Here is a 15,112-nt window from a genome sequence, read left to right on the forward strand (position 1 = left end):
ATAATGAAAGCAAATTTTCCACATGATGGAGGCTCTCAAAAGGTCTCACCGCAGAAAAGTTCCACAAATGAAGGCAGTTTCTTACGAATGCCGTCTGGAAAAAGTTCACGGCCTAAAATGATTGGGGACAAAAAAGGTCCCCTCACGTCTTCGGGTTTAAGGAAAGGCTCTCAGAAGACGACTTGCCAGGAACTAACAGACAAGAAGGCAAGTACAAAGCCCCTCTCCGGGGCAGATGAAAAGGCTTTGGTCAAGACCAAGCCGAAGCGTACGAAAATCAAGTCAAATCCCTCTAAAAAACGACCTGCAAAGTTGGCGGTGGACAGTATTAATACTGATGGTGTTTGGTAAGTGGGATAGGTGGAATATCGAGCTAAGGAAGCCTAGGGATACAGTTTTGTTCTGCCTTATAGGTTCGAGTGCAATGTCCCCTTTCGGGTCAAGATACCTTTCCCCATTTGTACGCAAAACCTGTTTGGGAATTCGCTACCCGCTGGCCCCAGTATGAATAACAATACCATCTGCAAGTGCGGATCTATTGTCGAGGCAGAACAGGGTCGAAAAGGGGGTAGCCCGCCTGCCCTCCCCCCAATGTGCATCACAGTGATTCCTGGCATCAATCAGAACACGCTTATCGACCAGTCGACATCCTCCCATTTGGCGGACCTTAAGGAGACCTCTGGGAAAGCCAGGACGAGCACGGAGAGGAGGTTTAAAGGTGCCAAGCGATGTTCTGTTTGTGAGACTTGCACCCAAACTGGCTATAGCATGGAGCAGGAAGCCCTGTCGAATCCTCTGTTATCCTGCCTGGAACAGATCCGACAGCATTTGCGTGCTGAGGCCGAGAATGCCCCGAAGAAGCAGACGACGATGCAGAAATGCGAGTGCCGATGTTTTGCTGAGAAGTCCACAAGTGTGAGGAGTGTTGACGGTAAGACTGTGAAGGGTAATGCAGCACCGAGTGCTGCTGCAGCATTTAAAAATAAGCGAAGAAAAACTCCTTTGAAGACCCAGAAGATACGGCAGTTCGAGGAGAGGTTAAAATCCTCAAAGAAGGACGAACCGAATGATGTGGCGTTCGAAGAAGATATGACTCAAGACCAGCCCGGATGCCAGACCGGATGCCAGCCCGGATGCCAGCCCGGATGCCAGACCGGATGCCAGACCAGATGCCAGCCCGGATGCCAGCCCGGATGCCATCATTGGCCCACGAATATGATCTGTAGACGTATGCGAGTCTGTAATGCGTGTCCATTTGTTCAATCACCGATGTTTGGCCATGGCCAGAGAGAGCCACCGGCATGTTGCAAGTTAAAAGCTGGCGAATCAAAGAGGTCCGCCTCTGACATAGCCACTTCTGGCTTCTCTGGCTCTGGCAATGTTTTGACAAGATGTGACAGTGAAAGGGACGATTCTCTTCTGTCCACACTCCCAAACAGTCTGCCTGGAGATTGTAGCGTAGAATGTTGCGCCTCAAACACCACAAGCGACGATAATCGGAACTCTGATCGGAATAATGATAGCTTCTGTTCAGCTTGCAGACCAGAAGGTGGAGTCTCAGCTAGTCTCAGCCGAAGGAACGATAGACACCCTGGAGATCGCAGACAAAAATCCCATAGTTCTTATGTGGATAAACGAATGTCAGATGACAGCAAATCAGAGCAAACGGATGAGGAACTCGATTGTGATCGTGGTAGCGTGCCAGTAAAGGGTCTGGAAAGTGATGAACGTCCTCGAATGAAAATGAAACCTAAAGAACATCGAAAAAGTAGAAACATAAAGTCACGATCCAAATCGGCACCAGCAAATATCAGATGCAGATATGGTACGGTTCGACCATTCGATGGTAAATTCTTCGTAGCCAAAAAACTAATCATTAAAAAGAATGAGATTATTGACTGCGGATCTACTCCTACTACTACGGATCAAAGTGAGTGCGAGCTCTGTCTCGGTAATGACCATCGATTGGAGAGGAATGTGGTAGATCGGCAGGTCTCTGGCGGAAGCGAGGAGCCCGAGAAGAAAGTATGGTAAGAGAGCTGCCTACGAGCATTAAGAAAAGTTGCACCTATCGAGTACATGACAATCTTTTAGTTTCAACCAACAACAACAACCGTTGGTGCTGGTACCTTTTCGCCTAGACAACAAAAATAGTGGAAAAGCACTAGTCAAATGTCAAGCAAAGGAATGGTAAGTAATTACCAGTATGTTTTTACCAGCCTTCTAGCCTTCTAGCCATGTTGAAACGTTTCAGGCAGAACCTGACCTTGACGAATGTGACAGAGGCAATGCCCAAGAAATTACCTGTAGCCCCGGAGTCCTCAAATCGGGATGCCTCTGGTTCAAGTCGAGCCCCGAGAGGCACTCGTCCAGCTGCTAGAGCTGCGCCCAGAAGAGCTTCCCCCTGCCCACCAACACTCGGATGTCGGGGTCGCTCAGCGCAACAGGAGTGCAGGCCTTACCCATCGTCAAGAGTAAGATGTCCACGCCACCCCAATGGGCAACCACTCTCGCATCGAAATGTGATGAGGAATGCCGATGTTCGCAGCAGATTTACCGGACCCGCAGCTACGCAACCTCCGCCGAGAAATGCTTCGCCTGCTCGCAGGAACCATCAGCAGGCAACATTAAGCACATTCATGGTATATGGGATAAGGCCTGAGTGCAGGGGAAGACGACAACTCTCTCCTTCAGAGAGCAGGAGTAATAATCTAAGCCCATCCGCTGTTCCCCAAAATGGGCTAAACGCATCCATTGCGAATAGCTGCGAATGCGACTCCACATCGAACAACCTTCAGCATGAAGCTGAAGCCAGTCCGAAGACCACAACTCCTCCGGGCTCGGAGCAAACTTTGACGGAGCCAAGCCAATATTCCTGCTGCCTGGTCGCCTGCAAACAACAGTGCAATAAATGTAGTGCAGAAACTGTGACCCTGATGCAGCCCAGACCGCTACGGAGCAATGGGAGCTTGCAGGGCGACGGCTGGGATGATCAGGAAGCGTCGGCTAGGGACGAACATAACCTGACCGATGAGACCCCGTCCTGCTCTGATGAGGATAATCAGCTCCAATCAGGCTACGGGCCACCGTCGTGCCACTTTAGGTGCCAGCACTACGCAGCAGTTGCCCCAATGCGCTGCAATCAGAGCTCTTCAATGGGAAGCTTTGTTGGAAATCAGTCGGAGTTTATGATGGGAATGGAGTTCCAGTCACAGTCACATCCGTATACCTGTTCCCAGCAGAGCTGCGACTGCTCTGTGTGTTCGAACGCCACTGGCCTGATAGACCCGCGGGATATTCTACCCACAATGTCAGCGCACTCCCCGGCCCTAGTGCAGATTTCCTTTGAGCCAAACCAAATGCCAGTGGGGGCCTATCAGCCGCAGATGCAACAGAGCTATCAGACACAGATGCACCAAAGCTATCAGCCAGAGCAATCGTTTCATCAAGTCCAATGCCATCCCAATCAAATGTACGGTAGTCAATATCCTTTCTACCGCCCTGAAGATTTGAAGGAGAGCGTCAGAAGTATGCCAGTGGGGTTCTATGAGCAGACCATCAACAAGTACAAGATCGATCCCTTGGATTCGAATTTTAGGCCGCCATCTCTGGGCTCATCCTTCTTCCAGCAGTTCCAACACCAAATGCAATCCAATGCTTGTCCCCTGAGGAACCAATGTCAACAGCAACACCAATGTACGCCTATCTACGGACATTCCAATCAACATTGTGTCCATCAACAGCAGCAGCAGCACCGGTCACAGGTGCAGATGCAGGCTTCTGTATGCCACTGTCCCTATTATATGATCCAAAATCCATTCCCGCAACCGCAACCGCAGCAGCAACAGGCACAGCCACAGCCACAGCAACAGCAGCCACCAAAGAATACCCAGCTTAAAGACTTTGATCAAACTGAAATATAATACTTACTTAAAAGCAAACAAATAAAAGACCAATTTCGGATCAATTCAATGTTTATTTGGTTTTATGAAAAAAAAAACACCGTTTATCAGTCAATTTTCTGGATAAGGCTGGTCTCTTTGGATAGCTCTGATTTGTGATTGGTTGGCCAGGCCATCACCGAGGTGTACCGGCTGATGCGCCTGGTCAGCAGACGGGGCATCGGAGTGCTGGCAGAGGGTTTCATCAGCATGCAAGTCCTCCCAAAGCGAGCCATATAAAGAGAATTGGATTGCTTGCCAACAATCGATGTTGAATCGTTCTTGCCGAAGGTATTGCCAGCCAATGAACGGGGAGGTTCTTTGTCCGGAATAGCCTTTGGAACCCTTCCGGTCGAAGGCTTCACCTGCTCGTCCTGCTTGGACTTCGGTTGCTGTTGCGGGCTCGGGCCGAACATCCTTCTCAATCCCTCGCGATTCACAGACAACGAGCATGTATCGCTGGAAGCTGGTTCTTTTGGACGCTTGGCTAGATAGCGTCGCTCCCGCTGGTTGCCACATGCCACGTTTTGCGATTCCACCTGCTGTTGCTGTTGCTGTGGCTTCTGTTGCATCTGTGGATTATTGCAGAATGATCCACAATGGGGGCACGGATGATGATAGGCAGCGTTCATTCGACAGCAGTTGGAGCCCATGCCAGTCGTGGTCATTGGATGACAGAAGCACTGATGCATGCAATGGCTTAAAGCAGACGGCGGATACGGATACCAACAGCCAGCAATGGGATATTGTTGCTGCTGCTGCTGTGGCTGTTGCTGCTGCAGTTGCTGTTGCTGCTGTTGCTGTTGCTGCTGCTGCTGCTGCTGTCCCGATGGCTGTAGAACTGGTGCGAACACATGCTGCGCAACCATTGGCATGGAATAAAGATTGGGCTGGCAATAGTTCAGAGAAGGATGCATATGTAGACCCGTTGCTGCTGCTGTTGCTCCCGGTGGTGGCTTGAGCGGACAGCAATTGTTGCTACAACTATTGCAACTGCTGAAACTGTTGAAACTGTTGCTGGCGGACCTCATGGCACAACAGCTACTGCAGGTGCAACAGCCGGGATCCGGCGTGGCTTGACGGACTGGGGGCTTTAAAGGGCAAAAATGGCAGTAGTTGCCGCTGGGACAACGGGCCATGCTCAAATATGGCTGACAGGGATACATCATAGGGTTCACCGATTGCGAAGCCGATGCAGGAACGAAGCTGATGGTCACATGTGATGCAGTATTGGCCATCGCTTGCTGCTCACTTGGCTGACTATTCGTGGCTGTGGAGAGACGAATGGCCTCGGACATCTGTGTGTTGTTGCTGGCTCCCTCTCCCTCCTGGCTGTTTCTCAGATTGTGCACGGTGTTGAAGCGGGTTTGAGGAGGGAGCAAACTACACCCACTGTTTTGTGACGGATCCATAGGAAAGTCGTCTGTTCTGGGCTCGGTCTCCTGCTGGACGTTGATCACTGAACTCTCTGTTTTATGTTCAATGCGCTTGCGCACCAGAGCATCCTCTAGGACGACAAAGGAGGGCTTGCTCCTTAGATCTTCCCCATTGTAGACCTTCACGAAGCGCGTTAGCTCTCCAGAGCTGCTATTCTTTTCGCATTCAACGTCTGAGGCCACCTGCAGGGAGTCGAATGCCTCTGTATCGTGGTTGATTAAGGCTATGCTGATTCGCTGCTTGTTGCTTGACGGAACCGGAACTTTCTCCATTCTAGTCTTGTTCGCCGCAGAGCAGACGCCACTGCACATCCTGTCCTGGCGTTGATCCGGCTCATTGGTCCTGGCCCTGGCCCCGGCTCCCTTCGGACTGATCTCGAGCTGACCTTCGCTGTTCAGGGCTATGACAAAACTGCACTTGCCAGCCTTCTCATCGGTTAGGTCTATCAGGCCAACAGCATCTGGATTTCCAACGTCTTGCGGTGCCATCTTCCCAAAGCTGTACAATTTTTGTTTGATCCGAAAACGGGAGGGACACACAGTTTATCTGTGTCTTTTGTGTGCTCTCCACAACATTTAAAACATTTCAATTTTGAAGGGATTTGTGTGTTCAGGCTATCTTGATATACGAGTACTCCCAGAGAACTAAATTTATATAATCTCTGTATAATTTCTATGTCTCATAAGGTTGGACAGAAAAATCAATTGTCATATATTATATAAGAAACTAGGTATTTCCACAGATATGAATCAAATTTGAGTTTGTGGTACACCCGGGTGTAAAAGTACAGCCGCGGCCCTTGCCGTGGTTCACAACTTTTCCGCTCGTATTTGTTTACCATCTCTAGTTGTAGAGGACAGTACTGCCTCATATTTAGGGCTATCTAAAGTACAGTAAACTCTTCTCTCTGTATGGGGATACAATCCACAGAATTGCTTCTGCACTGCACTGTACAATTTCACACACATAAAGTCAGGGAATGTTGCCAGACAGAAAGAGAGAGCGCCAAGAGAGTGGGAGAGGCCCTGACCAATATTGTAGTTTCTTTGTGATCTACACTGTCTTGTTTGCTCTCGTTCTTTGAGCTGGCACTCCACACTGCTGCACTCTTCTCACAGCTCTCGTAGCCCTCTGTGCGAAAGGGAGAGAAACGAGCAGAAGCAAAGGCCGATTTCTAGGAAAAACTTTGAGCTGCATACGCATGCACTTTTTTTCACAGCTTTCCCAGTTACCCCCCCTTAGGGGCAGCATCGAACCCACGAGGTTTAGTGCGTGTGCCATAAGAAGAGTGTATTAGAAGGGTAGATTAGATACATGGTGAAAGAGGATGTAACACCATAAAGTCGAGCCCTCGGAATCGCTATAGCAATGTCTGTCCGTCCGTGCTTATGAGCGCCTATATCTCAAAGACTATAAGAACTTGAGCAACCATATTTTGTGTCCATCATCCCGTAATATCGAACTGTTACAAGTGTATTTCAAAATTTCGTCCCGCCCTCTCGCTCTCTCTCTCTCTCGCTCTCTTTCACACTCGGTGTAAAAGAATAATTTTTTCTCTTTAGCGAACAGCGATATCAAACGATATATAAAACGTAATGTATTAAATACATAAATAATAAGGTCACTTATGTATATGTACATATTTATACATTCGTTTCCTTTCGTTTTTTGTATTTTAATGTTTGTTTTTATTTTCATGTGCTTATCCGTTTGTGTGGGGAAAAACAAAACCAAAAAAAAAAAAGAAACAGGAAATAATATGCAAAACTACAACATGTGAGGTAAGTCTTTATCCTTTGACTTACTCTTTATACTTTTTTCCCCCCGAAATTTATATAGAATTATATTATCTATATTTTTTAATTGTTTGACGTAACGTAATGTTCATGAACTGCTGGGCATTCTGTCTCTGGATGCAGACCAGAGACACTAGATGTTGGAAGTTACTTGTCGGTTAGAAATTGCCGCAAAATATTTTATTTAATGGTAAAAAAAAAATATATATATATACAGTGAATGAAAGTACTCGTATACGTACATACCACTTGTATTTCTTAAATGTATGGGTATTCTTAAGTTTGTATAAATATTTTACTAAATTCGGAATTTATCTTAGGACGTAACATGTATGTTATGTGTTGTTGGTAATTTCTACGTTAATACTATAATCACAATCTATTCAATTCGACTGAACTTTATATTATCACTTATTTGTTCGCATATTCTCATTCAGATAGCTCGAGACATAGTTTGTGATAAAAGTAGATGCCGTTTCCCCTGCCGAACCGTACTCGCGGTCGTGGCCGGGTGCTCTCTGCTCCTGACTTTTTTCGGGTGCAGATGGTTTGTAGAGGTATTGAAAACGATAAGGGGGGTATGTGGAGGAGGAGACTGTGGCGGCCGCAGCTGGGGGATAGTGGACTTCTACGGACGGAGTCGGATATGCGACTCCTCTACGCTCGTTGATTTCACGTCGTAGCTCGACATCTTGGGTCTTGGTCCTTTTTTTGGCATTCCCGCAGCTGGAGAACGGAGGCTTTCTCTGCAGAGGAGGCAATGGCATGAGTTTCGACTGAAATTCACTTCCTGAAGCGGCAGCGGTAGTTGCAACACTCAAAGGCAGCCTGTAGGAGGTGGATGATGGATATATGTAGGGGGGCGGCTCAAACAAGGCCGTGTGGTGTTGCTTATGTACGCGCTGCTGGTGCTGTTGCTGATGTTGCTGTTGCTTCTGTTGCTGTTGCTTCTGTTGCTGTTGCTGCTGTCGCTGTTGCTGCTTTTGCTGCTGCTGTTGCTGCTGCTGCAGCTGCTCTTGCTGATGCTGTTTCTTCTGATGTTGCTGCAGCTGCTGTTGTTGTTGCTGTTTCTGATGATACTGCTTGTGGGACTCCTCTACTACCACCGGCCTCTGCGGGTAGTGGTACAGAATGTCCGGCTGCAGCTGCGGCTGATGCTGCTCCGTCTGATGCTGCTCCGTCTGATGCTGCTGCGGCTGATGCTGCTCCGTCTGATGCTGCTCCGTCTGATGCTGCTCCGGCTGATGATGCTGCGGCTGATGCTGCTCCGGCTGAGTCTGATGATGCTCCGGCTGATGCTGATGCTGCTTCGGCTGATGCTGCTGCTGCTGCTGCTGCTGCAGCGGCTGCTGTTGATGGAATGGGTTCTGCAACAGCAATTGTTGCTGATGCTGCCGCCAGGACAAAATGCGCTGTCGGTTGCGTATGCGCACATCCAAATATTGGAGATCTGCTTTCAGTTTTCGCTGCTGCTTCTCCTTGTCCGCATTCAGCTTGTCCTCTGCCTTTTTGCTTTGCTTCATTTTGTACTGAAACATATGCTCATCGTCCGCCCGCTCGTTGAGAATGGTCGTGAGGGCTGTGTGGAAGAAACGTGCTTGCTTTTCTTCCTGGAGCTTCAGGTTCTGGTGCATGACCTTCAGTTTCTCCAGCTGACCAATGGACTCGAGTATATTCTGCTGACACAAAACCTGATGATGCTGCGCCGATAAGTGCGGAATTGTGTGATGCTGGAGCGGCGGCTGATCAAAGAGATTCTGTAGCTGTTGTTGTGTTTGCGAAGAGTGGCCCGGATGTGTGTCGAGGCTCTGCTGCCTCCACGGATGCTCCATTGCACTGGGAAGTGCTGGCGTTTCCCCATCCGCATGCTGTTGCCTGTAGCTCTGATTGGTCAGATCCATGGCACTGTTGTGGCAGGCGCTGCTTGGCTGAAATTGGTCCACACTCGGCAGGACGCTATGATGCAGTAATCGCTGACAGAGTATAGAATGTTCTCCTGCCGCTTCTGAGGACGTGGCTTTTGATGTAACTCCAAAGGGATTGTTTACGGTTACGGGAACAGAATAATAATGAGCCTGTGGCTCGGGTCGGGCCTGAACCCTGGGCGGAGGCTGTATATGATGGACGGACGGATATATCGGGTCGTTTGGGATGAGCAAGGGCGCCATCTCCGATTGCTGGCGTGGCTCCGGCTGGGTTTCGGTTAGATTTCCGCTAGTTTGTTGCACCCGTTCCTCCTGTCTTTCAGATTTTTCGGCACCTTTATTGCGTTCTCCATTGTTTTCTACTTCGATGTAGTTTGCCGTTGCTTCCACTTCCGGTATGTTCCTCAGGTCATTCAGGAGACCCATTTTTAGATCGAGAAATTGGTTGTCTGGGTTGTGCCAACGCAAACAGGGATATGGCTGATCCGACGGAACCCCCTTCTCCGACATCAACTGAGTGCTGACTTTAATCACGCTGTGGCCTTGATCCTGCATTGAGTGTGGCCCTCTTGCTGGTTCCGTCACTTCTGATTTGTTCTTTATGCCATCATCAGCATCGACGTCATCATCAACATTGCGAGCACTTTCAGCATTTAGATTGGGCATATGTATGGGCTCCTCCTTCGTGGCCATGGGGTTTGCTCTGAGAGCATCAGCTTCCTTCGTTTCCATACTCGTATCCTTTCCATTGCCATCTGCCATGATCATCTGATGGTGTGTGCTATCTGGAGGCTCCTTGGAGCTGCTTTGTACACCAGCCACCTGTCCCTTCTTCAGTTTTTTGGCCACGAATCGGGCCCGTCCATTTCCAACGGGAAACTTGAGCATGCGTAGACAATATTCTGTGTTACTGGATAATTTATCAAAGCTATTCACTCCCGAGCTGCCTCGCTGTTGCAGATTGCTGCGTGCCAGATTTTTGGGGATGAAGAGGCGTTCTTCGGAGAACACGCTGGCCCTACGCTTCTTTGTCTCGGCTCTAAAAGAAAACATGCATTTTTCGAACTATTATTTGAACCAAATGAAATATAATTTAGGCGTACATCGAAAGCGAATGCCTTTCCTCAAGCACCAGAGGTCTGTTGTCTCTGTGTGCTTTAACTGGCCTACGCTTCAGGCTCTTATATGCTGGTTTTGGTTTATCAGAAACTTTCTGAGGCTTTCCCTTATCGCTGATTATATTCTCCAGCGACTGTCCATCAAATGCTTTGTTTTCCTTTGGCCGATTGCTGCTGAATTAAATATGTTAGTGATATAGTTTTGGGTATTCTATTTTGTTAGCTCCCTTGTCAACAACCTACCCCTCGTTTGTGGCTTGTACCGCGCCCACATCCAGCCTACTCATTGACTGAGATCTAGAATCAGACACCTGCTGTAACTCCGGTTCGGGCGCGACCATGTCGCGTCTGTAACTGCCACTGCCAGCCAAGTTGCACTCTCCTTTTAAGGCAATTGCACATGTATTTATTTACGGGTTATCTTTTTTTCCTTTCGCCAGCTCGTCGGGGTTAGCGCTGGTGCTAGTGCCAGGCGGGGCTCCAAGTCGGTTGGGTTTGAAATTTGATTGCTTTAATTGAATTCGCAAAACAATGCGTTGTCGGTAGGAGCGAATATGAGCTATTAACTGGGTGGCGGGCGGGGTGTTGCTGTAAATAAATAATGAAAATAAACTAGAGCATACTTTCGTGGAAATTTCTTAGGTCGATCGAGCCTAGATTTAGCTACTCCGATATCCAATGTGCGAATGTACATATCCTTAATTATATTATAATGAAAGCGATTTTGTACATTAATGCCTAGATTTAAAACTGTATATATGTATACATACCAATAGATTTTATCCCAAGGGTTTGTATTTGAAAAAAAAATGAATTTGAAATTAACTATTTAAAATAAATAATATTTTATAAATCTAATAAATACATTTCATAATTAAAACAAAATATTTATTTATATTTAAAATACATAAATATATTTAATATTTAAATTATTTAATTTTTGAATTAAATCTATTTCATATATAAATTTAAAATTTAAATATTTAAAATACCATATTAAGCACAAATGCAATTTATTTATTTGAAATTATTTTTATTAATATGTATAATACTTGTATGTTTATGGAAATGTAGATTCCCTTAAATTTCATTAATGCTTGTATTTGTAATGTAACTTTAACTGAAATATTTTTTTTATTGTTTAAATTTTATAGTATGTTTTTATTTAAATTTAAATATGGTTGTTTTGTTTTACTGTGCTACTTTTTCTCTAAGTGTTGAAAATCTCATGCTCTTTACCTGCTCGATGGCACTCGTATTCCTTTTTATCTGGATAAATCCAACTCCGCCACAATGCATCCCCTTTCAAGAGATATCACACTATCCGTCATATGAATATTGTTTGTACTCGTCAATATTTGTAAACACAAATGGAGCTCTGTTTGGCAGTGCAAAAATCAAATCTTTAACTGTGTGCCGCCTGTCCACTCTCCCAGAAGACACCCCGCAGACCGTATCCGAAGTGTTGTCTTACTGCCGCACAGACTGTGCTCAGATTCGTCCACGTCGCCGGCGAAATACGATGCGCGCTGGCCAGCCAAGGCCGCCGTAGACAGGCCTAACAGGTGTAGACTGGCACAACCGAAATGAGAATGAGAATGAATGCAATTGAAATTCGCTAATAATATTACATGGCCCGAGGGCGATAAAAGCAACAGCCATTCAAACGTCGGTCCCCGGCAATTATGGGGTAAAGCTCCCACCTTCAATGGAAGGGCGCTGAAATAATAACGCACACCCACCGGCTCGCTCTCCAATAGATATAGCCGTCCAGATATAAGCTTACGGACCCGGACACGGACACGGACACGGACAAACCTACCCCTCACCTGACCCCTTAACTAGGGTTCAACTGGAGGGACAAGCAGACTAAGGACACGTCAGCGCCAGCTGACCAGGCATGTGACGTGGCCGCTACGCTTAGAATTCTATATTGTAAGTACTAGTATTATTTTTATACTCGAGGCTACTCGAAGTAGTGCCGCTGTAAGTATAAATGCAATTATCTTACAGATCTATAAATAGTTCAATAGGAAAGGGAGTCGAGTGCGAGCACATCTCTATTACTCTTTTTTTTTTTAATAATAGAACCAAATTGAATGAATAAAAATTAATTTTTAATTTGTATTACAATTTGAGCATGTGCAATTCATTTGTTTGCTCAATTTAAAAACAACTGCCAGTTCTAGTTAAGTTCAGTTGATTTGAACTAACTCCAAGAACAAGCATTAGAGATATGTGGTCTATCGATTCTGATATTTTCTTGCTTCTTCTTTTCTTTTTTCCTTTTTAAGCAGAAAAAAGGAAGAAGTTGCAAATCGGATTGATTTAAGGAAATATATTGAGAGAATAAAAAATAGTACAAAGAAAATGAGGGAATGAAAATGTTATCGAAAAATGTTATGAGTTCATGTAAATATCAACAGATGGCACATATTATGTAGAATAATCGCTACAGCTGCAGCAAATATATAAAGCAAAGATAGGGTATATAAACTTCCAAACGCAGGCCTTTTCAATTTCTCTCTCTCTAATCGTGCTTCCCTGCATCGTACTAAAACGTTTCTCAATTTCCACTGGATTGCATTCAGTTTTTTCAAGCAATTTCACTTTGTCGCGCAGTTCTAGCGATTATCCTGTCGATTGGATTCAAATATGTAGTTACCATGTAGTTACCATGTAAGACAATTTACCTCTTTTGTTTAAACCTTTTTTTCTACATAATCAAATAAAAGGGAGTGGTTAAATTCTTGTAGGAAAATGATTCATCAATCAGGGCTGAATATCCTGGCTAGCACGTAAATCTCAACCGAATTTCATAATCGATGATCAAAGACAGAGTACGATTAACCCATTGTCATACAGTGGGTATTAATATACAGTTCACGAAAATGATACAACTTAAAGATATTTTGGCCTTTTTGTTTTTGTTTAAACAAAGAGAAATAATTTATCTAGCAAAAGATTTTACAAATTGTACTTTTTTCTTTGTTTAACTCAAGTGGCACATCTGTTTAAATAAAAGGGGGGTTAAGTGGGCTAAGTTCGTTTTTACATCGGTATATTTGCAGTATATATTGAAAATTAGACGGTATATTTCTGAGGGTCAGACCGTATATTTTATCACTGAAGACGAAGCAGAAAGAAAAACAAAACATTTTCCAATAAAAACCAAAACAAAACTGTTGTACGGAATAATATGGATAAATTAACAACAATAAGTGCAACGCTATTTATGGCCGCCGATGTGTTTGCCATAGTGAGTCTGGCGCTGCCTGATTGGATTATTACCGAGTCGGGCACAGGTGATGAGGAAGTGATGGAAGACGGCTTTCCAAATCGCATGAAAACATTGCTGACAAACCCTATTATATTTCAGGAGACATACGCTTGGGACTAATGTGGACCTGCATGACCCTCTACAACCGGCCACAAGTGTGCTACACCCCCGACCTACAGCCCGAATGGCTGATTGCATTGGTATGCATTTTCATGGGCTGCATTTGCATCACAACGACTGTGATCCTGCTGGCCTCCTCGTCGTGCAATCGAAATGTCATACCCTATGCCCGATGGGTGGGCTTTGCGGCCATGGTGTTGTTCTGCATGGCCGCAGTTGTCTTTCCATTGGGCTTCCACATCGAGGAGATCGGGGGACAGGCCTACCAGCTGCCCAATACCTTTAAGATTGGCATATCCTACATTATGTTTGTGCTGGCACTGTGGATAACCGTGGTGTCGGAACTGTTTGCGGGGAAGGTGTGCTTGCCGCACTTTTAGAGACGAAACGGTATCACTTGGTTCTTGATATTGTTTGCTGTTTGCTCTGTGATTTGTTATACGTTTTGTTTCTGTCTTTTGTTTCTCATACTGAATCTTTAGCCGAGAGCCCACTCCGCAACACACAGATCCGTCTTGACCTAACGTTCGGATTCGAATCTCTTTCTTTAGATCTTAATTAGTTTTAGTTTATACATTTTTATAAGTCAAATATATACATATATTTATTTCAAAAGTAAGCGCACTCACATTTAACCTGGGAACACGCACTGACGCACTGCCACTTGCGACGCTTTGATGGAAACTGAAATGCTGGAGCGGCAGATCCACTTTAATCGCCACTTGAGCGCTGATTAGGGGCTTTGCGCCCCTTTTTACTGGAGATCGGCAAACGCTGACCAACCACTCCTTGATGGAATAAACAAACCTATCGATCTGATGATATTCGATGCCAGCCAAGGGAGAACTTCGCTGACTTAAGCATTAATTTTCCTAGATTGTTTATAGAACAGAATTCTGTTTGTAAACCAAGATCAGAGCGAGATGAATCGATGTATTTTCTCCGAAGCAAGGAACTTGAGAAATTTTTGTTTCCAATCATAATAATATTTGAATTAGGGAGGGGTATTCGTATAAGGGGTCGCCTAAACCGCTTTTACTATCCACTTTCTATCCACTAAATCAATATCTTTCTATAAAACATTTCTCCATCACATTAACTGGTGGCAGACCAACATTTGGAACTGTGTTCAGTCGTCGTTGAGGATCATGCGTATTGATCTGTTGTAATTGATTCAAAATTACGATACGTGGCCCTATCGGTGATTGTTATCCTTTATAGACTCCCAAAGTAATCGCCTAGTACCGTAGGTAATCAGTTATAAAATCCTGCGGCTCGAGCTATTTATTACTGGAGGAAGAATTCCATTCCAAGCAAATAACATGTTCAGCTAATGAGTTTTCAATGATTACTGATTTTATTTTGGTGAAATGTGCGTCTTTTATACAATTAGTTAAAATGGCTTGCAATGGTTTTACCGCCATAAAACGACGGTCGCGTTTTGCTGCCATAAATACATCATTACTGCCTGTTCCATTGCCTATTTGTTTAGGTC

The 15,112-nt window shown here is 45.3% G+C and overlaps 3 protein-coding genes across 3 annotated transcripts; 2 read left to right on the forward strand and 1 right to left on the reverse strand.

Annotated features, from left to right (window-relative positions):
- Positions 1-536: 536 nt before the first annotated feature.
- LOC6598962 lies at positions 537-3,958 on the forward strand. Its single transcript, XM_002024164.2, has 3 exons — positions 537-2,030; positions 2,095-2,190; positions 2,255-3,958. The coding sequence occupies exons 1-3, from the start codon at positions 592-594 to the stop codon at positions 3,921-3,923; spliced, it is 3,204 nt and encodes a 1,067-aa protein (XP_002024200.2). The 5' UTR covers positions 537-591; the 3' UTR covers positions 3,924-3,958.
- Positions 3,957-5,991, reverse strand: LOC6598963 (AP2-associated protein kinase 1). Its single transcript, XM_002024165.2, has one exon. It carries the CDS (start codon positions 5,864-5,866, stop codon positions 4,010-4,012), a length of 1,857 nt encoding a protein of 618 aa, XP_002024201.1. The 5' UTR covers positions 5,867-5,991; the 3' UTR covers positions 3,957-4,009.
- A 7,425-nt stretch (positions 5,992-13,416) lies between these two features.
- LOC6598965 (uncharacterized protein C16orf52 homolog A) lies at positions 13,417-14,236 on the forward strand. The gene is made up of 2 exons (XM_002024167.2): positions 13,417-13,522; positions 13,597-14,236. The coding sequence occupies exons 1-2, from the start codon at positions 13,417-13,419 to the stop codon at positions 13,995-13,997; spliced, it is 507 nt and encodes a 168-aa protein (XP_002024203.1). The 3' UTR covers positions 13,998-14,236.
- The last annotated feature ends 876 nt before the right edge of the window (positions 14,237-15,112 follow it).

The sequence above is a fragment of the Drosophila persimilis genome, unplaced genomic scaffold (assembly GCF_003286085.1).
Source record: "Drosophila persimilis strain 14011-0111.01,24,50 unplaced genomic scaffold, DperRS2 tig00000808-arrow-arrow-pilon, whole genome shotgun sequence".
NCBI lineage: Eukaryota > Metazoa > Arthropoda > Insecta > Diptera > Drosophilidae > Drosophila > Drosophila persimilis.

Bases quoted from the DNA above. Each gene is read 5' to 3' on its own strand.
- LOC6598962 (XM_002024164.2), top strand. From the start codon at position 592: ATGTGCATCACAGTGATTCCTGGCATCAATCAGAACACGCTTATCGAC. The intron at 2,031-2,094 runs GTAAGAGAGCTG...ACAATCTTTTAG, and splicing joins GAGCCCGAGAAGAAAGTATG to TTTCAACCAACAACAACAAC. The intron at 2,191-2,254 runs GTAAGTAATTAC...GAAACGTTTCAG, and splicing joins AAATGTCAAGCAAAGGAATG to GCAGAACCTGACCTTGACGA.
- LOC6598963 (XM_002024165.2), bottom strand. From the start codon at position 5,866: ATGGCACCGCAAGACGTTGGAAATCCAGATGCTGTTGGCCTGATAGAC.
- LOC6598965 (XM_002024167.2), top strand. From the start codon at position 13,417: ATGGATAAATTAACAACAATAAGTGCAACGCTATTTATGGCCGCCGAT. The intron at 13,523-13,596 runs GTGATGAGGAAG...ATTATATTTCAG, and splicing joins TATTACCGAGTCGGGCACAG to GAGACATACGCTTGGGACTA.